This window comes from Sitophilus oryzae, unplaced genomic scaffold (genome assembly GCF_002938485.1).
Source record: "Sitophilus oryzae breed Bouriz unplaced genomic scaffold, Soryzae_2.0 scaffold_1386_pilon_pilon, whole genome shotgun sequence".
In the NCBI taxonomy this organism is placed as follows: Eukaryota; Metazoa; Arthropoda; class Insecta; order Coleoptera; family Curculionidae; genus Sitophilus; species Sitophilus oryzae.
This window is the reverse complement of record NW_022146044.1, coordinates 31,186-55,513: the sequence shown is the minus strand read 5'-3', so window position 1 is coordinate 55,513 and position 24,328 is coordinate 31,186. Positions and strand designations below refer to the sequence as shown.

General features: G+C 31.9%; 1 protein-coding gene across 1 annotated transcript in view; it reads left to right on the top strand.

Moving 5' to 3' along the window:
* LOC115875431 (transient receptor potential cation channel subfamily A member 1-like) overlaps window positions 1-20,168 on the top strand; it is a gene marked incomplete at both ends in the record, with an annotated part of 68,146 nt that extends 47,978 nt beyond the window's left edge. The window contains 13 exon segments of the mRNA XM_030890887.1: window positions 776-954; window positions 1,759-1,870; window positions 3,550-3,717; window positions 3,782-3,951; window positions 7,745-7,889; window positions 7,946-8,041; window positions 8,317-8,538; window positions 12,158-12,520; window positions 15,470-15,757; window positions 17,482-17,641; window positions 17,714-17,838; window positions 19,575-19,996; window positions 20,038-20,168. Of these exon segments, the coding sequence (XP_030746747.1) occupies window positions 776-954; window positions 1,759-1,870; window positions 3,550-3,717; window positions 3,782-3,951; window positions 7,745-7,889; window positions 7,946-8,041; window positions 8,317-8,538; window positions 12,158-12,520; window positions 15,470-15,757; window positions 17,482-17,641; window positions 17,714-17,838; window positions 19,575-19,996; window positions 20,038-20,168 (2,581 nt within the window).
* Between the last annotated feature and the right edge of the window lie 4,160 nt (window positions 20,169-24,328).

The following is a 24,328-nucleotide window of genomic DNA, read 5'->3' as shown; positions in this document are numbered from 1 at the left end:
TCGCAGCTACAAAATAAAAATATAGGCAAAAATTAAACCCTAGACTTTGTGGTTGTGTTTATTTTTACAAATTTTGCATTCAGTCAATTGCACGATATTATACTATTAAACTATTAAAATAAATATTTTCACATCATAACATATAATTCAATCGTGCACACATATGTTTTGGAGTTTTAGATTTTTTCACTTAGTGTGCTCAAACACAAAGAATGTTTTAATTTAAATACAAAACAAAATCTGTATAACTTTTCTTCATATTCAATTTTATGTCAAAAATATCTGTTTTTTTTTGTTTCAAGTTTTGCCCTCTTAGAATTATTTTAAAAATTAATTAAATATTATACAGGGTAAATTATAGTCGACATTCTTTTTCGTGTTTTTTAGCGTTACTAACGTTTCTAACGTTACGGCAAAGAAACTGAAACTTGACTGACATATATGTGAATATACCTTTAATATTTTTTATTTATTCGTTCATTACCTACTTATACTTTTAAATTGGAACTTTACAGACATATGTGAATATACCTTTAATATTTTTTATTATGCCTTTATTACCTACTTATACTTAAACATAGATAACAATACTACTTAAACGAACAGATGTAGCATTAATCTTTACAAACTTCATTTTTATACAGTTCCAATAAACTAAAATCTATAACTTTTTTATACTGCACCTGAAACTCTAATAAAATTGAAACATCTCTTATCGAAAAACCAATAATCTCTAGTTCGTACTTCTCTAAAAACCAACTAAATTGTCCTTTAGGCCAAGACCACCGAGAGCCTTCTACAACTCCTGAATGAAAAGGACCTTACCGGTTGTTCCCCGTTGCACTACGCGAGCAGAGAAGGGCACATCAGAAGTTTGGAGAACCTAATAAAATTGGGCGCTTGTATCAACTTGAAGAATAACAATAACGAGAGTCCCTTACATTTTGCGGCGAGGTAAGTTTGAGCGTTTTGCTGAGTGCTGAGTGGTGTATTATAAGCTGGAACATAATATAAGGTCGTAAAGTTTAGTCCTTTAAAAGGACTTGCGAAGTTGTTAGTGTAATAGGTTTAGTTAGTTTTTATATTAATTTTATATTGCTTTTTATATTAGGGGTTTAATCTTAAAAGAAACTGAAAAGAAAAATACTAATTTCTTTGAGTTAATATTAGATTATTCCAAAGTTAAGTGTTTTAAGACAGTTTTGTAACTTTTTATAGATAGGAACTATTTATAGAAACGAAATCTACTGAAAAATGTTGGGGAAAAAATAAAATAACAATATTAGTTTTGGCTTAAGTATATTGTACTTTGTTAAAATGTTTGTTACTCCTTAAATATTTGTTTCCTAAATAAATTTGTTTAAATTATTAGTTTAAAAGTTATACTACGTTAAATATAAATAAAAGCACATTTATGTGGAAAGCAGCAAGGCATTTTTTAAAGGAAATTCAGCTTGCCAGTGACTTTTTACTCGTAAAAGAATAATTCCTAAATTTGGGGAAGTATATTTCCCCGATTGTCAGAAACAAAAGGAATAAAGAAAAAAAGAGTTAAAATGTCTAAATCTATGTTATTGTAGAAGTTCTAACAGTCTTTTTGTTACTGAAAATTATTATAGTCAGAAATGACTATAATAATTTTCAGTAAAATTATAAAAAATAATATTTTAGTTGAACCAAAGTGTAGAAAGCACCGCTTATAGGGTACCAGCTGGCCAACTTCACTTATTTTGAATTTATTTTATTTTTTACCTTTAGGTATGGTCGCTACAATACAGTGAAACAACTTCTAGACTCAGAAAAAGGCAATTTCATTATTAATGAAAGCGATGGAGAAGGAATGACACCGCTACATATTGCGTCAAAGCAGGTAAAGTATTGTAGTATAAACCTTCTTACATTTTTGTGTATCAATAAGACTTAACTGTCATAAGTACTGAAAAAATACTGGTACCTAATTCATCAAATATTTGTGACATTATATTTATGTCACAGTTATATGACATTTTATCTTCTTCAAGTGTCATGTTCCTAGTGAACGTTGACGACTGCCATGTTAACAATATCTCTGTATCGCCCTCGATCTTGCGCCACATGGAGTAATTCATCCGCGCTCAAGCCCGTCCATTGCCGCAAGTTCCTCAACCACGAAAGCCTCTTGCACCCAATCCGCTTCTCTCCTTCGATTTTTCCGTTAAGGATGAGTCGGAGAAACTCAATCGATGTCCGCTGGTTATGGCCAAGGTATTCAAGTTTTCCTCGTTTTATAATATTCGGAAGTAGTCTGACATGCTCCATTCTTCGAAGAACTTCTTCATTTCTGGTTCTGGTGGTCCAAGATATTTTAAGCATTCTTCTGTATGTCCACATTTCATATGCTTCGATTTTATTTATCGTTTCTTTTTTAAGTGTCCACATCTCACATCCATACAAAAGAATCGACCACACATAACACTTTGTAAACTTCTCCCGTATTTTGATGTTTATTGAACTATTTCAGAGCAGCGACTTAAACTTCTGAAATCTATTTCTTGCTTGTTCTATATGACATCTTATTTCGCATGAAGGATCGATATGTTTGTTAATCCAACAGCCTAGGTATTTAAACTTTGCCACCTCTCCAACGTCTCCATATGACATTTAATTTACTTCAAACTAGCTGATACGGCTAGCTGATAGCATACGGAAGTGAAGTAATGTCAGTGTTTGTCAATTTTGTGGGACGGTTGTCTGATTTACCGAATAATCTGCCATGATTAAGACCAATTAATTTGAGAGTTGTTGTAATTTAATCGTTATAATTTGTCTGCATTTAAATTGAAGTATGTTCTACATATTTTAATATCTTTATAGATTTCGATATGCTATTTTTCCACTATTTCCGTTCAATTTGTATTCTATAATGGCTCACATGTCACTGATTTGTAGTAAACATCAATTATTATATGTAAGATATAAGCGTGCGTTACATGAGCTGTCAATTGTCGAAGATGTTTGGGTTCCAAACCTAATTTAGCCAATATAGGTAGGAAGAATTGTAGAATTCGTGAAGTAAAATGTTGGAATAGTGAGGTAATTCCAGTAATTAAAGATTATTGTTTAATGAAAAGATCAATGGAAAGACTGATCTAAGGAAAAAGGGAAGATATACTCGAAGATAATGAAACAGCCATATAAATTTCGCTGGTTTAAGAAATCTCCCAATTTTTTTTGGCAGAAAATTAATATATAATTCAAGAATCAGAAGTGGACATTGCTTAGTTTATGTGTATTTAAATAGGATTGACGTGTAAACTAGAGCTCTTATTGTGATTGTGGAGAAATAGGATCAATTACTCGTATTTAATTTTTTTACGCAATTTTTTCCGATATTTTAATAGTTATTCTGGTATTCGGGACAGAGAAGAAGAGAACAAATCAAAAATTACTATCATCTACAGTAGTGTAATTATTTTTATATTATATCAAAATAATAAAAAAAATATGTCCTCTTAGTATAATTTTGACACTACTAATATAATCTTAATTAATATTGAATTTTGATTTTAGGGCCACACAAGAGTTGTCCAATTATTACTAAACAGAGGCGCACTTCTTCACAGAGATCATAACGGCAGAAATCCTCTACACTTAGCCGCAATGAACGGATATACTCAAACTATTGAACTCTTGCTCTCGGTGCATTCGCATTTGCTCGATCAAACAGATAAGGATGGCGTAAGAATAACAACCTATTACTTCCAATAACAATTCTATTTTATTTTTTTCCTTATTTAAATAGAACACTGCACTGCATCTGGCAACGATGGAGAACAGACCAAACGCTATAGTATTGCTGTTGTCGATGAAATGTAAATTGCTGTACAACCAGTCGGATATGAGCGCTATCGACTACGCCATTTACTATAAGTATCTGGAAGCTGCCTTGGCAATGGTTACACACGAGGATAGGTAAGAAGGGGTCGAAGTAGAGCATAAACATCTTTATAAGCTTGTAAATGGGAAATATTGAGAGTAAAATAAGCATCTAATGTGTCTATTAAATTTAGATTAAATATGCATTACCGTTTCATTATATCACTTCAATTATGATACGTAGTTTACGTTATCATAACTTTCATATTATTTATCCAATTTTTAAGATTCTTTACCAGTTTGAAAGGAAGAGAAAACAGAAAAAAAACAGTGGTTTTCAGAATCTTCAACCAGTTCTTTCAGTAGCTTTCAGTTTTCAGAAATCTTTAAAGTAAAATAATTCGGCTTTTTTGGACTTGAGACCTGAACATATTTTTAATTATTTAAAACTCCCTGTGGAGTAAATACATACATATTATAGACAGGATGTTATGGAAAACAGTTCGACAATTATGTAAACATTATACAGTATGTCCCCGAATTGTCTTTACAAAAGAAAAAACTTTTTGTTATTAAAATTTTGAGAAAAATGCATTCTTTATCAAAATATTTTTGCTTGTTCTAAAATGATTAATCCCAATAAGAAAATAAAAAAACCGGAAAACATAATTTAATTCCTAAAATCCTAAAAATCAAAACGCGTTTCTATGGTAATATAACTTCGCTTTCATTCTTTGCATATTCTTTGATAGATTGTTATTCATATAATTCGATTAACGTAATATTTTTTGCTGTTTTAAAGTGTTAAAGAAGTACAAAATTTATTTAGTTCATTACTACGGTAAAGCCCCATACTCACACTTCGCTCCTTTGTCCCTTCCTCGCGTTAATTCCTCGCGTTTCTTCGTCCCTTCGCTTCCTTCCTTCGTCCATTCGATGCTTGGAAATTAGTCAATTATGCAACAACACACCACAAAATATTTTTAATATAGCAGCTACATGTTTATTACGAAATATCTAGTAACCTCTAAAATTTTTAAAAAAATCCGAAAGGCGCATAATTTTTATTTTATAAAACTGCAATTCTTTGTCGTGTCAAAAATAAAAATTGAATTTTAATAATATATATTTTTTTAATAAATCCGAATATTTCAGTATCATGTACAAGGTATATCAGTATGAATGTACAAGGCGAGTCAACAATAGAGTAAAATTTATTATGTAATTTATATCGAAACCATGATATATGACATACTAATTAAAAGTTAATGAAGCCAATCCCCATTTTTTCAGATATTTTTGTAAAGGCATCATGCACACTATTTGTATTTTTTTTATTTTTGTCGCTACGATTACATAAATGTGGACATGTATTTTTTCACAAATATGAAGACAATATTGTTTTTTTCTTCCATTTTTTAGACTATTGTGTGTGAATTATTTTTATATCGACTGGCGATTGCTAGATGTACAGGATGTCCCATTTTTGTGTGTTTTATGGGGTTTCTAGTTAATGAGTAGAAATATAAAGATGCTGTTTTCACATCATTGTTCTTATTATGAAACTAAATATGCTACACACATATTTATCCTAGCCTTCTTAGTTCAAAGTTATTTCTTATTTCTTTCTTTTACTTTTTATTTTTTAATTAGTAGAAATTTTTGCATTTTTCAATTTGAAAATGTGAAAAGGGTCAGTGATGGGCAGTGGGTAAGTACCCAATTTGTAGATAAATAAAATCTGGGTATATATGTATATACCTGTCCATTTAGATGAACATCCTAATTTTAATAAAAGGAGTTTCCGACGACCGCATAGTAAATACCCGGTATAATACCGGGAATAGAAATATATCAATATATAATATCTACAATATAGGTATATAGCGGTCGTTGGAAATACCTTTTTGTAAAATTAGACTGTTCATCTAAATGTACAGGTATATACCGGATACCCTGATTTTGTTTTGTTCTACCTATTGAGTACTTATCCACTGCCCGTGTCTCGTTTTTCAAATAGAATGGCAGTGACGAAAGTGGTTCTTCGTTGGGAGCTGTCTATTTCGAAAAATGACTCAAACTTATATTCTTTTTTTAAACAGGACACTCTTATATTATTTTTTATTTTATTTGCCTTGTTATGAGCTTTCGAAAATTATAATATACTCTATATTTATTTATTTAGGTACTGCTAAACTGCTAAACGGCTCTTATTTTATTTAACTTAATTTTACCAGGTAATTTTGCTTTGCATCGTGATATTTTGAACTTGTGCTGCTTTTAAATAACATGCCAGTAACCAACATTTTACGTCGAATAAATTAGTTGATTGTTTTGATTACCTAATTTAAACCGGCCGACTATGTAATAAAGTTAAATAATGCACCGTTTATAAAAATAAGTATTTTAGAAAGCCCGTAACAAGGAAAATAAAATAATATACAAAATACCGCATTTAAAAAAACATATAAGTTTTAGTCAATTTAAAAAAAGACTCCAACGAAGAAATAGTTACGTCACTGCATTCTACGTGAAAAACTGTACGGGAGACCGTTTTCACCTTTTCGATAAGTTATGATACAAAGGGGATCGAAAAATGCAATAATTTCAGATTCGCCATGTATTTTAGGAAGTAAGAGAGCTATGACATATCTGTATGTAGCATCTTTACTTTCATAAAAAAGTAACAGCGTAATGTGAAAACCGCATCTTTGTATCTCAACTCATAAGAGAGAAACCCTGCAAAACACATGAAAATGGGACCCTGTACAGACGTACTGCCCAATCAAGAAATCAACTACGAATGAAATCCAAGATCGATTTATATATTTTATATATTTTAATATTTTTTTGTGTTCGTGATAATTCCTTTGCTACTTCGTCCAAAAACTGACAATACGGGGAAGGAGCGTGAGCGTTTCGAGGAAGTAAACGGACGAAGGAGCGTTTTGACGAAGGAACGAAGTAACACATAGTCGCATAAAATCGACATTTTCCATAGTAAATATAAGATTTTTGGACGAAGGAACGCGACGAAGGAAGGAAGTGAAGTAGCGAAGTGTGAGTATGGGACTTAAGAGTGATGATAATTATCGGAAAACATGATACTTTAACAACAGCAAAGAATATGACGTTAATCAAATTTAATAATATCCATCTATTATAGTTATTTTTTATACAAGACAATAAAATTGTATTTGGTTTGGTTTGGCACAATAAAATTGTATTTGGTTTGATAATGCAATTTTATCGTCGTGTATAAAACAATATTTTTTTCCATAGCGAGTTACGTTTTAAAAAATATTCAGAAATTATTATTTCAAGGAATTTATTACGAGTAGAAAAAATATTGTGCTGGGTTGGTGTTGGTTTCTATGTAATTTGACAAATAAAGCTGTCTCTTTAGTTGTCAGTTTTGAGTCCATATTATGGTCAATATTTTTTAATTCTCTTTCGTGTCGATTGCTGATTGAATTGGAGCCAGAAATGGATCAAAACGAAATAAGTAAATTACCAACAGATATTCAGGCTGAGGCGACAAACGCCATATCCCAAGTACTTCCATTTAATTCCCGAATAACTTATGAAAAGGCGGAATACAAAAATTTTCAAAAATGGAAGCAATTAATAAACGTGCGAGAAGAAATAAAGTTTTTAACCTATCCTCGCTGTTAAAGTATCATTTAATCTACCCTTGCGGTTAAAGTACTACTTTATCTACTATTTTTGATAGATATAAGGTAATTTTAACAGTTGCTATAGAAAAAAAGAATGAAATCGAAATTATATAACCATATAGAACACACTTCTTTTGATTTTTAAGATTTGTTTTTACATTGAACATCTTTTTTAATTATTTTTAATTATCAAGATATTTTGTTTTTTATAGGGCTGAAGAAGTAATGCTCTTGAAATCTTCAAAATATCCATCAGTTTCTTTGGCTCTGATAGCGGCGATGCCTAGAGTATTTGAAGCAGTTCAAGATAAGTCAATAATGAAGTCAAACTGCAAGAAGGATTCAAAAACGTTTTCGGTAATATAATACGTATAAATATAAAGGTCATTTGTAAAATAGAGTTTATTTTTTAGATAAAATATAACTTTAGTTGTCTTCAATGTAACAATCTTGTGGAGAATGGCGACGATAAAAATACTGAGAAACCTATGCCTTTACCAGCCCTCAATGTAAGTTAATATTAGAATTTATCTTCTGAAGAACTTGTCAGTGAATTTCATTAAAATGAATCAAATATTTTAAGAATTTTTACAGTTAAGTAAACTTAAAAATAAATGGTTTATTTACTATCTACATATAGTAATATTAACTCTTGATTTAAGCAGCTGATATAAAGATATTTTTTATTGCCTTTTAGATGCTTCACGAATGTTCTTGACAGTTCATTAAGTTTTTTAAAAATTGTTGTTCAGACCACCCAATATGTTTCATTATTTATTTTTAGGCAATGGTCACTCACGGACGAGTAGAATTGCTAGCTCATCCACTGAGTCAGAAATATCTCCAAATGAAGTGGAACTCTTACGGAAAATACTTCCATCTGGCAAATCTGCTATTTTACTGTCTATTTCTAGGCTCCGTCACCTGCTTCACCTCTCAGCTCATGGAACACGAAGCTGCGCTGAATTTTAGCTACATGAACTATGCCAACATGACCAAAACCTCGGTAAATTTTTTATATTTCTGTATTTGTACTGCTGTAAACCGTTATTATGGTGTCTTAGATGAAATGTGCATCATACAATGAGTTTCAAAAAACATGTGCCATTTCTCGTGTGGAGATTCCTCACGTAAAAAATAAGATTTATTTCTTATATCAACATAGGTCCGATTCTGTTGTGTTTTGTAGCTACGGGGTTAAAGTCTATTTTTTTACGATTTATTATAATTTTCTTCCAAGTGCTTTTAGAGATTTGAATGAAATTTTGAGAATAAAGGTTACTATAAGTGCTACATATTTTAATGCTAAAAAGGGACGTGCATATGGTTTACCACTGGAATATTTTTCAAAAAAAAACATGTGCGCCACTGACGTTTTTCTCTTATTCACAAAATTGTGTAGGCCGCTTCCCAAGTAGCATTTTCACGACTTGCGACCACATGTTTACTAAACACAACGTTGGATTAGTTACAAAAAATAGTTAGCTCCCTACCTTGGGTATTAAAATGAATTTAAACGTTTTTATAATGTTGTGCCGACGTTGGACTAGTACTACAGCAAAGTAGAAGCTTCTGCGACGTCGAATAAACGTTGTCTTCTAACCTTTTTTGCTTAAGTGATCTTTAGGTGATTCGGACAACGTAGTTACAACGTTGGACAATTTAGAGTTTTCCGACGTCAGTTTCAGGACCTATTCCAACGTTATGCAAACGTCGTCTGTTTTACTAATTCCAACGTTGTTTAGTTTTCCTTATTCTTACGTTGGTAGGACGTAGAGTCACTACCTTTTTGCAACTGTATTGAACCATAACCTTAAATCTTAAATTTTCAATTCATTGTTCTGTTCAGTCAGACAGTTCAGTGCTGTTTTTGTTTTTATAAAAAAAAAACTTAATTAAAATGGGACATAAGAAAGGTACATATAAAACTAAATTTAAATATACATCGACATATATTACCGACACTTCCTCGTTTATTTAGATTATAGAGGGCGGCACAAGCTAGACTCTAGAATGACTAAATTAGGCAATCTTGCGACTAGTATACTACCTGTTAAGGCCGAACTGCGACTTTATTAGTCCAGTATGCGACTACTCGAACTACTCCATCTTAATCTCCAAAACAACAAAGTTAAAGCCGCCATGTTGTTAAATAAGAAAATGTTTCGTTCTTAAAATAGCAATTCCTGCTTTTTGAATACATTAACTTGAAATATTTGACCCTAAAAAATACGCGGAAACAATTTTTTCGAATGCGAATAAATTATTCTCATTTTACTAAAAAAAAAATTCAAGAAAATTTTTAAAACTTCTTTAATTTCAAGGCCCATTAGTATTTTTTAAAGTAGAAACAATACATTTATCAATAAAGTTGTTTGCGTTTAACTTTTTACCTTGGGTAACGAGTTACAGAGTCGGTTAAAGTGTTTCAATAATTATGATCTTCAAACATCCTCCACACTTAAATACTTTTGTTTTGTTTTCCTTCACTGCCATCTGACATATGTCTCTAACTAAATTATAAATATAATATTTTTACTATAATTATCCCAATTTAGGATAAAACGCGACTTAGACGCCATATTAGTTTTGTATTTCTGTGAATTAGGATTTTAAACAACGTTGCAGTTTGTACTAAATTAGGCTGCTAGCCAACGTCGGTATCCAACGTCGTTTCGACCCAAAAATTATTCTCCAAACTAGTGCAGACTAGGGTTGGCACGAGGTTGTGCCGACGTTGCGCCCCGACGTTTGGTCGCGTGACACAACGTTGTCCCGACGTCCAAATGCTACTTGGGTTAATGCCAACTAAAAGTTGTATCTTGAAAAGTTATCGATTTCGATCTTGTTGATAAGATAAACACAATTTTATTAATCACAATTAAAAAATAATAATAATAAATTATTTATTTAGTCTATTTATTATTAAATTTTATTAAAATTATGTATCAAAAAATACTGACGGTAGTTTTTTGGTTTGGTTTGGTTTGGTACCCACACTACCCCCAGCAAATATAATCCGCCGGAAATAATGATATTTAAAATAATTACAAAAGGCTGTTCAGAAAAAAATTTAACTTCCTGTAACTTTAAAACTAGGCTCGTATTTATAGTAACTTTTTTTATGTTTTTTGATGAAGAATTAATGAGTACTTATTTAGCATTTTGGCAAGTTAATAACATTATTTCTTAAGGATTGCTATTAGAATTGGATTAAGGCAAATTAATTAAATTGTGTTTATCTCATCAGTGAGACCAAAATCGACAAAACATCAAGAGACAACATTTAACGAAAAACAGTCAACATTTAACGAAAAAAAATCTTAGGACTTGTTGTAGACAACTCTCTAAAATAGGTCTTGCACATCGAAGCTTTATCAAAAAACTAAGCGCTGCCTGTTTTGCGATAAGATCAGTTTCTAAGGAACTTAACTTACCAACCTCTAGAATAGCCTATTATGCCCTTTTTGAATCACATCTTCGTTAGGTTAGGTTAGGCCCTTCCATTGTGGGGTACTTCCTGCGCAACAAAATTTGATCGCATTTTCATACTTTAAAAGAGAATTTTGTTCGATATTTATTGGGACTGAACAATAGAACTAACTGCCAGAATTTTTTTTAAAATTTCAAAATACTGACTCTTCTTTCTTTATTCATTTTTGAATCCGTTTGCTTAATCCGCAAGCAGATAAATATCTGCTGTTTCCGAAAGGCCATCTCGCAACTATCCATTTTGGAATGCCGGAGCACGATCTTTATCTGCCAACCCCGAGCTCAGAACTAGTTAAAGGATCAATACTGTACAATGATAAAAAAATGTACAATCATGTGCCTTTGAATATCAAGTCGCTTTTTTTCCGCATTTTGCAAAGCTCTGAAATCATATCTACTGGAGAGAGCCCTATATGCGGTAAATGACTTTTTGTTGATGTTTAGTCAAGAACACAATTTTGAATTTTAAAATTTAATCATCTCACACACTGGTTGAAAGTCTAGTATTTAATATTTTATAACTCTTAAATGATTATATCCATTTACAATTTTCCTATTGTAAAATTTTATTGATACGCCTTTTGTACCAATAGAATTTGTATGTATGTTCTATTTGTAATTTTAATGACGTAATTTTTTTTGAATTGTATGATTTGTGTTGTATGATATTTTTTATTATTTGTAAATTTTTTGTGCTTTTTGTTTGTTTTGTAAATGCTTTGTCGATGAAACTATTTTGACCTTTTGTACAATAAAGCGTTAAAAAAAAGAAAAAATAGTCAGTGGCACACATCTTTTCTTTGAAAAATATTCCACTGTTAGCCCATATGCATGTCCGTGGTGAATATGTCGACACTTTCTTTGTACTAAAATATGTCGCGTTTATAGTAACTTTTACCGTCAAAATTTCATTCGAATCGCTAAAAGCACTTGGAAGAAAATTAAAATAAATCGAAAAAAGATGAAGTCTTTAACCCTTTTGTAGCTACGAAACAAAGCAGAATCTGGCCTATGTTGGGATAAAAAGTAAATCTTATGTTTACAAGACGAATCTCCCTATGAAAGATAGCACATGTTTTTTAAAACACCCCTGTATATTTCACTAACAATGACACAATATTATTATTTTTCAGCAATTTTCAGAAAGAAAATCAGAAATTCTAAACGTCCATATCAATTATTCCATGCACATCAGCGCTCTAGCTATTTTGGTCTACATCGTAGTCAGTGCAGGTAGAGAACTAGCCCTAGTATTCCAGCAAAAGTTTTTATATTTCATAAACCCTATCAATTTGGTTACTTGGCTCCTATACATTGCGGCCATAGTGATGGTATTTCTAAATTAACTTTATTTACTGAGATTGCAAAGGTTTGACCAAGTGGGAATCTACGTGGTAATGTTCCTGGAAATTCTGCAAACTCTTATCAAAGTCTTGATGGTGTTCTCCATATTAATTATTGCGTTCGGACTAGCTTTTTATATTCTTCTTTCAAGAGTAAGTATACTTTCGTTAGCATTCAGTTTTAGTTAAGGACAGTAAATAAAAGAATTTTAGTAAGGACGTAACAAAATTATTGATTTTATTTTTTGAGAGCTTTTAAACAGGTTAATTTTGTAAAACGTAAGTAGAGTTAGAGTAAAATTAACTATTTTGTACACGCGATGTTTGTTATAGAATAAAATGAATGCACAAAATATCCCCCTTTAGAACTTCGGCTGTCATGTTAAGAAATGAAAGTAAATAATAAAGCGTCTCTCGTGTTTGTTCGCACTTAAAAATTTCACTAATGCCTGTATATATTATATTTTTTAAATTTATTTCTTTTTAATTGTAAAGCAATATATTACATTTAAATGGAATATATTACATAACAATTATGTTAATTATAGGATTACAAGCTTGTTTTCTAACATTTTTAAATAAAATGAATTATAAATTTCAATATATGTATATTTGTCGTAGGTATTAAAAAGTCAAATATAAATGGACAACCGTTTACTTACATTGCAATAAAACTTCCACTTTAGTTTTGCAATCCAAACGCAATATTTCTATTTCACAAATAAAATATCCGACAACACTTAAATCACTGAAACTTCCGCGGTTGACAACGAAAACTGAAAATAACGCAATTGTTTGTTTTGGACCTCCATATCAACATTACGCTGTACTCTTATGTGTTTGTTGTTGAAGTAATATAAAATGTCTTTAATTATAACTTGCAAATTTTAATATTTTAACATGATTTTAACTACTTTTGACAATAACTAACTTTTTGTTATCAAGATGACATTTTAGACGGCAACTGACATATGTCATAATATTTGAATCTTAAATATGTATGTATTATAATATAATTTAAATTACTAATGCAAATTTATACTAAGAAAACATGTATACATTCACAAAATACAGCAAAGTCTAATAATATAGTTTGAAAACAATGAATATTGAATTAAAATTGAAAAAGTTAAGCGCGACCCCTTGTGTCAAAATTAGATGATTAAATTTTCGCAATTTTTACACCATTTGATGACGCCACCGTCTCTAGTGTTTGTTCGGGCGGTTGGGCTTTTACTCCCGCTTATGGCCATTAAAGAAAAAGTTCTAAAGGGGGATGTTTTGTGAATGAATGCATTAAATATTTGGAAATGCTCCGAAAATATAAAAGGTTTTGACATTGACAGCCACATTATTAAATTATTTCAAGTTTTTGTTAAATGTTAAATCAAAATAAATATGAAAAACATATAATTTGTCTCTAATATACTTCTTTAAAATTAATAACAAAATATATCTCATATTCAAATATATTGTGAAAAAAATAATGAGAAATATAACTCTTTTCAACAATATTTGTCGAAAATATCTATTATAATATTTGTATTTAAAAAAAAAAAAAAATTCTAATAGCAGTATAGATTATTCAGAAAGTATACGTCATAAGTCAAACTACCAAAATTAATAAATCATTGATATACAATATGTTATTCATATTTCTTGATTTTTTAGCCTTTATAACAGTGCAAGTTTTTAGAATCTTTTTAAGTAAAAAATTGTATTTGTCTTGTCTTCCTTAATCTTAAAATTATACTTTATAACATCCTCATCATCTTTTATGCAACAAACCTAAACAAAACTTAACACTCAAATTATTATTAGGAACTAAAACTAATGACCATTTTACTGACATATCTTTTAAGTTCATTTTTAATTATTTTTAGTCTTTTGAATTTTAATTATTTTGGCAAAAAATGTTTATATTGTTACGGAAATATATTAAAAAATAGTAAACAAATCTTTGGGAGGAGTGAAGTAAATGTACCATACGACCGAAAAACAGCATTCTTTTTAATGGCGCTTACTGCCAGTTGGGCCTTTAAGAGGGTTGTAATTTATTTCTATATTGAGTAAAATTATTTTTAAATGGAGTAATTCGAGAAAAATTGGAGAAAAAATATTTTTGGAAATAAATCTTTGTATAATAATTGTGTTAATTTTGCTTTTATACACTTTTACTAAATGATATCTAGATATTGACATCGCCAAAAATTATTATCGATTGTCATTCCCCTGCCGTCTTGACGCCGTTTTTTTATCATACGGTTTTTAATCGCAAAGATTCAACTTAAAGTGTATTTGTATTTTTAGGAATTTGAAAATATTTTTATATTTTTTTATTATTTATGTTAGGGAAATTCTTAATTTAATATGCTAATATTTAAGGTAATGATTCTCGGACCTATTTTAAGAGAAAATCTTCATATTATGAATGTATGTCCTAAATATCCTAATTTTTGAGGGTATTGTGGTGGTAAAATTTTCTAAAAAAAACTATTTTTATAATAATTTTGATTTTGTTATAGATATCTTTATGAAACTTGATACACGTCTTATATATGATCAAAAATACCTTTTTTGGTGTACAAAGAATTTTTATTTATTTCAACCAATGCCGTCCATACGGTTTTACATTGAATATTTTGAGAAAAAGTGGTACATCACTGACTTCTCTTAAAATCAAAATTATTTTTAAAATTTCCATTCGTTTCTAAAAATTTTTATCTCCTGTTGTTTTACTTAAAAAATTAAAGTCAGTTTACTTCGGGGTCAAATCGTTGAAAATCTGATGCGGTGACTTTTATCGAAATCATTTCTTCATCGGCTGGAAGAAGATGAAGAAATAAAACAATTTTTTTTTTGTAAATCAAAATAAGAATTTTAATATGATGGAACAAAGTATCAGATATAACATAAAAAATATTTTGAAAAAAACAGTGTCATTACCCTGTATCTAAAAAGTTGAGATGTTTAGTACATATTATATCCAAATGAAGTTTTTTCTTAGAATTGGTCCAAGAATCACCTCCCTTAAATATTAGCATGTCATTAGAGAACACTGTGTATAATATAAAAACAACACTAAATTTAATTTTTATACAGGGTGATCACTTATCTTTTAAATCTATACCGATGTCACTGATAAGAACCTTCTCAATGATGCTGGGAGAAATAGACTTTCTTGGTACCTACGTCAAACCATATTACTACTATCTCAACACCAAAGAAGACGAAAATACTTTCTTACCATTTCCTATGCCTGCGTTCCTAATGCTGGGCCTATTTATGGTTCTCATGCCGATTTTACTAATGAATCTGCTTATTGGTTTGGCAGTTGGTGATATCGAAAGCGTCAGAAGAAATGCCCAGTTGAAGCGCTTAGCTATGCAGGTATTTAAACTATGTATACTATGACTACTATGTCTAACAAACAAATATATATATTTAAGACATTTATACAGAGAAGACCAGGCTACTAGTAACATAGCAACTTGCCGGACGATTTTACGCTTATCCGATTGCGTTTGTACTTATATAGTTATTTGTACTTATATATATTACCGGCTAGACGGCTGGTCAGGCAGTAGGCAGTTGCAGTTGTGCTTGGACGGGTCGGTCGTGACAGACTAGGAATACGACGCGAGGAGTGCCCAGCATTTATTATTTTCATTTTAAGTGTTTACCATCACTTAAGGCAGAGGCAACTGGGGGGGGGGCAGGGGGGCTTAGCCCCCCAGGTGACCGTGCGTGTCGTGTAAAATTGGTTTTAACTCACATGAATCTTATATTATAGTAACCTAAGCCCCCCAAAAGACTTGAGCCCCCCTAAAGGTATATGTCTAGTTGCGCCTCTGACTTTAAAATAAAATACTTAAATATTTATTATTTGAGTGTGTTTACAATCCAAAACTAAAAATAAACAAATTCTCTAAACCCAAAACTCATTTCCAAAATTAAAAAATACCTCAATGAAATTAAAAAAAATAAAATATTACTCTAAATTAAAAAAGTTATAACAAGTGTTCAAAAAGACCACCTTCTTGTGCTAGACAGAAGCCTAGGCGGTCGTAAAATACCCGTCTGACATTGGCTAACATATTAGGGCTAATAGTTTGGAAAGCCTCTCGTATTTTACTTGAAGCTCATCCAGATTATTAGCCCTATTATGACCATACACTTTGGATTTCACATAACCCCACAAAAAGAAATCATTGGGAGAAAGATCTAGCGATCTAGCGGGCCACAAAAAATAGTTCCATATCCACTAATTGAACGATTGGGAAAAGTATTGTTCAAATATGCTTGAACAATACGGGCATTGTGGGCAGAGCAACCATCTTGTTGAAACCAGACATTGTGGTATCTTTCTCCCAATAACTCACGAATTCTAGGCACAATCTGCTGTTGTAACAAGTCCAAATACTTCGCAACAGTTAAATTACCCTCTATAAAAATGGACCAATCATATGCTCCCTTACAAAACCACCCCAAACATTTAGCTTTTTGGGGGATATTGCGTGCGCAATATCTCAAAATATTTGTGCAAATTTTCCCGAAACCAATATCGTACTTGTGTAAGGTTATGACGACTCAATAAATGAAAACTTGATTCGTCGGTGAAAACTATACGCGGAATAAAGTTTTCATCTAAATTGCTAGGTGAAGAATCTGTTACTTCAGCAATTTGATTTGAAAACGTGGGTTTAAAATACCATTTATTAATTTGAATTTTTCTCACGAACTTCGTAAACATCCATTATTTTACTTTAAAAAATAAATTACATGAGAGCTGTCGGGAGAATCTATGTATTCGTTTTGGTTATTAAAAACGAATAAATACAAATTCTGAAACATTCTTTATCACATATCTACCTATTTTATTTTATCGCATTTTTTCGCTTGCTTTTTATCCGGCGGACGGGTATACGCTAATTCGTCCGGTTCTGCCTATGTTACTACTACGGTGGTCCGGTCTGTATATCAATGATATTTTCACTCAAGTGACACTCTATAAGGTACTTCCGAACATCAATTTTGTATTTATCAAAATTTACTTGATCTTATTGATTGACATAACCACAACAAGTGACCTATGTATTTTTGTTGTATTTTAGGTGGTTTTGCACACTGAACTAGAACGAAAATTACCAAAAAGATGGTTGGAAAAGGTAGATAAACAGGAACTGGTCGAATATCCCAATGAAGCTAAACATAAGAAAGGCTTTGTAGACTTTATTTTGAAGAAATGGTTTGGCAGTCCTTTTTCAGATGAGTGTGAGTAGCATTTTTGATAAATTTGAAACACGTACTTGTTTTTGGTGGTTATAGAAAACCGATTTCTTGTAGGTGATCTAGCTATGGAAAACTCGGAAGACTACGTTATATCAGAACTTGAGAAAACAAAAAGAAAACTTCGAGATATTTCACAGTCGTTGGAAACTCAGAGCCACTTTCTTAGGCTCATAGTACAGGTATTTTGCTAGCACATATTTTCGTATTAATTCATCTTAAAAAATTTGGTTACGACCACTATTGATACATATAAGTATAATTTTTCTATAAAAATGGCCAGTGTAACCCCCAGACAAATAACAGGTATAAACAGAAGAACCTTACTACATAAAACTAATTATCCAAGATATACAAACTAGCTGTAAACAAAGAAGCTAGCGTGCCACTTATTATTAAAAGAGTTTATTAACAAAGATCGTATATGATTATTTATATAATGAGTATAGTATTTCATTAAATCATAAATATTTTTGTTCACGACCACTTAATAATAAATCAATATTCTACTTCCTAGCTGAAGGAATATGGTGCCCGTATTTGTAATAGAGTGAAATATAACAGCTGATAACAGTGAATTATGATGAATCACACTTTGCGTTTACTTTACATTTGTTGCTATGCCAACGCAACGTGACACTCACAACATCCCGACGCGCGATGGATGATTTGACGTTTTTCTTATCTTTTCTTTTTATTAATTTTGACGTTTAGAATTGTCAAATGTTAAGTAGGTAGTGATTATTAAGTGATTATTAAAAAATATGTTTTATATGCAAAAAACTTGAAGCAGCATCAATAAAATTCAAATACATATACCGGGTGCGTCTCAAAAGTGGCTCACCCCTATAACTCTTTTATTTTTTCAAATAAAACAACGAGATTTGGTATGTTAGTATATGACATAAATTAGGATTGATTGACGTATTCAATTGTTTTCGGTCACTTCCGGTTTCACCGAAAATGACTACAACTTTTGATTTTTTAAAGGCACCCTCAGTATTTTTTACTTTATTCGATAGAAAATGACGCTTTGAATCGAATGACATATCGTATGTCAACTTTTGACATATTCGCTCAAAAACAAATTTATTTTAAATTTCATTCTAGCGTGCTATGGCTGTGTTAAAAATCACCAATTTTTAATCAAGGAGACTTGGAAGAACTTTAGTGTCTTGTGGAGCTGGTTAAAATATGCCAAAATCGTATTTTTAATCATATCTCAATTTTTTCAAATGGAACGAGCGTGGCTCATTAGCATATTTGAAAAAAGTATTTTTTTACGAATAATTTGATACCACACACTTGGTATTTCAAGTCAAATTGTCGTTATGAACCTCATGTTACATTTTCAAATAAACCATATGTGAAAATGTCAAAAGTTGACATATGATATGTCATTCTATTCAGAGTGTCATTTTCTATCGAATAAAGTAAAAAAATTCCGAGGATGCCATTTAAAAATCAAAAGTTGTAGTCATTTCCGGTGAAACCGGAAGCGACCAAAGACAATTGAATACGTCAGTCAATCCTAATTTATGTTATATACTAACATACCATATACTACATAAGTGCGTCTGTTCGCGTCCAATCTGAACTGACGAGAGCAGTGGATATCAAACGAGGAGTTAGACAGGGGTGTGTTCTTTCACCACTCCTTTTCAACGTCTACTCAGAGGAAATCTTTAACAAAGCCATCGAAAATGATGCTGGTGGAATACTAGTTAACGGCATACCACTGAACAATTTGCGCAACGCGGACGATACAGTCTGAATACTGGCTGAAAACATGCAAGACCTTCAGAATATGTTAAATAACCTCATCACAACCAGTCGAGAATATGGTCTGACACTCAATGTTAAGAAGACCAAATACATGATTGTCACTAAAACTGGAGTGCCCAATGAACATCTCTAGGCGGAAGGCGAGGAGCTCGAAAGAGTAGAGAGGTATGACTACCTGGGTACAAGTGTCGACTGCACCGCGGATTATTGTTCAGAAATAAAGATTCGCATTGAGAAGGCCTGCGCATCCTTTGTGGAGATTAAGAAGCTGCTCTGCAGCCGCGATTTGAGCCTAGATCTGAGAACTCGTATGCTCAAATGTTATGTATTCCCAGTCCTTTTGTATGGTATGGAAGCTTGGACCCTCAACGAGCTTTGCGAGCGGAAACTGGAGGCCTTCGAGATGTGGACATACCGTAGGATGTTGAGAATACCATGGACAGAACATGTAACCAACGTGCAGGTTCTGAGAAGAATGGGGAAGGGCGTAGAGATCCTCAAGGAAGTGAAAAAAAGAAAATTGCAATATCTCGGCGATATCATGAGAGGTCCAAGGTATGAGATTTTGCAACTCATAATCCAGGGAAAAATTGTAGGAAAAAGATCTGTTGGAAGGAGAAGAATATCCTGCGAAAATGGTTTAATGTCACGTCATCTGACCTATTCAGGGCCGCAGCTTCCAAGGTCAAAATAGCAATGATGATAGCCAACCTTCGATATGGAGACGGTACATAAAGAAGAAGACTAACATACCAAATCTCGTTGTTTTATCTGAAAAAATTAAAAAGTTATAGGGGTGAGCCACTTTTGAGACCCACCCGGTAACCACCACCACCTAACGATAAATAAAACACAAATTACCAACTTTAGATACACAAAACAACAAAAAGTCAGCTGCTGCTGGTACGATCTATCATTTTCAACAAATTTATTTTACTAAAGGTGGTAGAAAAAATATTATATATAGGTCTGTCACCAAATGTCACCAAAAACACATCTTATAATAAACTTCCCAAATATTTGAAAATAGAATAGTTCGAGATGACTCTCGATGCATAGCAACTGATGATATTGACGTTTTTACTACCTTTTAGTTAATTTTGACGTTTGAAATTGCCAAATTTTAAGTAGGTAGTGACATTTTCCCCTAAAACATGAATACAATAATAGTAAGATTAACATTAAAAATATAAATTCAAACACTTCTCATAATTATTATAATGGCCGTGGACAAAGTATAGTATTCAACTCGCAATTTCTAGCCATTATTCACTCGGGTGACTTGCGCTCCTCGCCAACGGCTCGTGACGGTAACGTTACCCTGCGTGAATAATGGCTAGCATAAATTGTTCGTTCAATAACACACACTTCACACTTTTTTATTTAAAAATTTATAAATGTCAGTTTTCAGCTTTCAATATTTAATTTGACAATACCATAATTGTTGCTTTAGGAACTAAGTCATTGTACTTTTTGCTTTGTTTACATTTTTATGTTTTATGTTACATATTTTTTGTAAAATATCTGTGCTTGGACTTTGAGTGAATCGTTGTGAGATTGAACTTTTTATTAGGGTATGACAAACATTTTGTAACATGACAAAGATGCATAATTTACAGGGTGTCCCAGGCTGAGCGTGCATTAGAAGTTTCTAGAGAACCACAATATCTAGATCGGAGATTTTTTGCACAGTACTGTTTTACATCGAGATCTATCGATTAAAAATATTTTTAATATGGCGACACTTCCGGAAATACCGGAAGTTGACAGCAACTTTCTTATTTTAAATGGGTGCCCCCATTTTTTATTACATACTTAAATTATCTGTAAAATTATATGAATATTGATGTTAAACACTCTATATCTAACATTAACCGTTTTTGAGAAAAAAAATATCATATATTTTTGGGACAAAAAAAACTGGCTGTCAAAAATATGTGTATAGCCTAAAAGTCAAATTTAGTGATTACCGCAGCCACTGTGACATAAAGAGAAGACATGTGGCTATCTATTTTCAAAATTAAATTGTTCAAATGTCATACAATAATAGGGGTTGCTGTCATGGAATTGAGCGTTTAAAAAATTATTATAAATATTTTTTTTTTCAAATGGAAACCCCCTTTTTTATTTCACTAATGAAAAGGTTTTTTAATTCATTATTTTTTAACTATAGTTCCTATACCTAAAATAAATCGTTTTTAAGTTATTTAAGATTTAATTTGAAAACGTATATTTTTCTTAATTTTATCTAGCTTCTTTTGGCATAAAGTGTCAAACGGTCAGACAATTTACTTCCATCTGTCAAAAAACGAATTATTTGAATTTTCTATATTACTGTCAACAAATACTGTCTGCCTTAAGAGTTTAAAAAGTGTATTTATAAAAATATATCTCGTATTTTTGCTCTTTAGTGATATCTAATAGTTGATATTATTAATAGAGACGAGCAGAAAATCGCAAACTGCGATTTAATCACAGCGATTGTAAATTCGCAATCGCAACCTGTGATACCTTTCCATAGAAAACTGCGACTTGCGATTGAAACATATATCTGCCGATTTTGGATTTTTAGGCAACCAATATTACACCAGTTGTGATTTGCAATCGCAGTGAGCACGCGAACGAAAACCACAGCATTGCGATTTTCGTTCGCACCGGCGCGGCGGTGCATCGACACGGCCGCGGTACTGAGAAGCTGAACGATGAGCTGGGAACGAAAATCGCAATATTGCGATTCTCGTACGCACCGGCCGGTGGCGACCCGTCATCAACACGGCAGTGGGCAGGCGAACGAGGAGCTGAACGAAAATCGCAGCTCATCTCAGCATTGCGATTGCGATTTTCGTTGGCACCGGCGCGGCATCGGGAGTGGGCACGCCAACGAAGAGCGGCGATTGTGATTTTCGTTCGCAGCTCCCAGCACATCGGCCTAGACTAGATCGCAAAATCACATTCGCAATCATGGCCCCGTAATTTTTATGAAACGTTGGAAAATAGGCTTATATATGTTTATATACCGCATAATTTATTAGTTTTAAATTTTCTTAATAGTTTTAGATTTATAATATAATTATGGATTGAGAAGGTTAAAAAATTATAGTTTTCGGTTATGACTAATTATAGTTACAGTTGCTCTCAGGTAATGATTCATGTAAAATGATTCATAAGGTTATATATTATATTACCTATCATAAACATTTTTATAACAATCCATAATATAATATAACTTTCTGAATATACTAACAGTTGTGGATCGGCTGCTATGTTAATTTAAATACATCCTTTACAATCAGTTTTTTCATTTTAGAGAAATTTCAAATATAGAAAAAAAGATAAAATAAACAGTTTTTTTTCTAGTTATCTGAATTAAGCTCTTAAAACTCAACGCGCCTGAGACGGTATGTCAACGGAAATAAGACTTCTTAAACAGCAAAAAAAGAATGTATTATAATTCATTTCAGAGTACGATTATAATTCCGAGTACATTATACATTTCATCTTGGACTTAAACTCGCTAAATCGATAAATAAAAGCAAGAAAGGAAAGAGGATTCGCGTCCAAATCCTTCTGCCAGCAGCTCGCCGGTAAATTACCGTATCAAAAGGAACGTATTTTTCCCCGCTGCGCTCCGTTTCGGTATTTATTAAATCTGTTTTAGCGGTGAATTAAGCAATAGTACGAATTACGTCCGCAGGAAATTATTACTATTATTAAAGGACACTTTTCCGTAAGCCCGGAGCGGCGGTAGTTTTGCCTGTACGTCGGCAGGGAATTATTTTAGGGACAGTATTCCGTGAATTCTTTTTCAGAATAGTCTTTTATTCGATATATTTTTCTAATCATCATTTTCAGGAAATTCAACTATTTCCAATTATGGTGTAGCCTCCCTCACATATTTAGTTATATACCTAAAATTAATGGTTTTTGTTATATTTAAATTTGTTTAAACAAATGTTAGATTGCAGTGGGTTAAAAAATTGTCAAAGATGGCATTGATTCTAAAGTTGGACAACTAAAATTTGGAAGGAGAATTTTATAGAGATATAGAAAAAGACCTATGTAAAGATATTTTAGTTAGATGTTACAGGGTGTTCAAAATGTATTTAGGAATTTCAACTACTTAAAATTAAGGAATTTCAATTTTTTTAAATGGTACACCCTATATATTATCATTTTCTCTGATAGATTTTACCAAACTCTTCAACTTTTATTAAGAATGTCATATACCTATTTTTATTAGTTTACGATTTATTCCAATTTTTTCTATTTTTACCCATATTTTTAATACAATTGCTATAACATCACAGTTACCATGACAAAAAGTAATAATTATCACAATTTCATGTCTGTTAGCTTGGATGGTGATTTTGTGGATCTACCCAAGCTCACCTGATGATGGAGTAGAGCTCCGAAACCGGTAGTAAGAGCAGGTTGATCCACATTATGACAAACACAGCGTAGAATTAAATTTCTATATCAGCAGTTAAGTGGCAAGAATATTTATATAATTTTATTATATACCTATACTGCAAGAAATTTGTTTTCTATTTTATAATTTGGCTTGCCTGAAAAAAAGCCTTTTACCATCCTTTTACTATTGATAGTGCGCTCGGTGGTACGAAAGTACTACCATTGCACGCAGGCCGCTATCTCCCGTTCGGGACTTAATATCTAACCAACACTTTCCGACAAGTCGGAATTAACTATCGCTGCGCTGTGGTTGTCATTTTGTGGATCTGCCCAAGCTCACCTGATGATGGAGTAGGGCTCCGAAACCGGTAGTGAGAGCAGGTTGATCCACATTATGACAAACACAGCGTAGAATTAAATTTCTATATCAGCAGTTAAGTGGCAAGAATATTTATATAATTTTATTATATACCTATA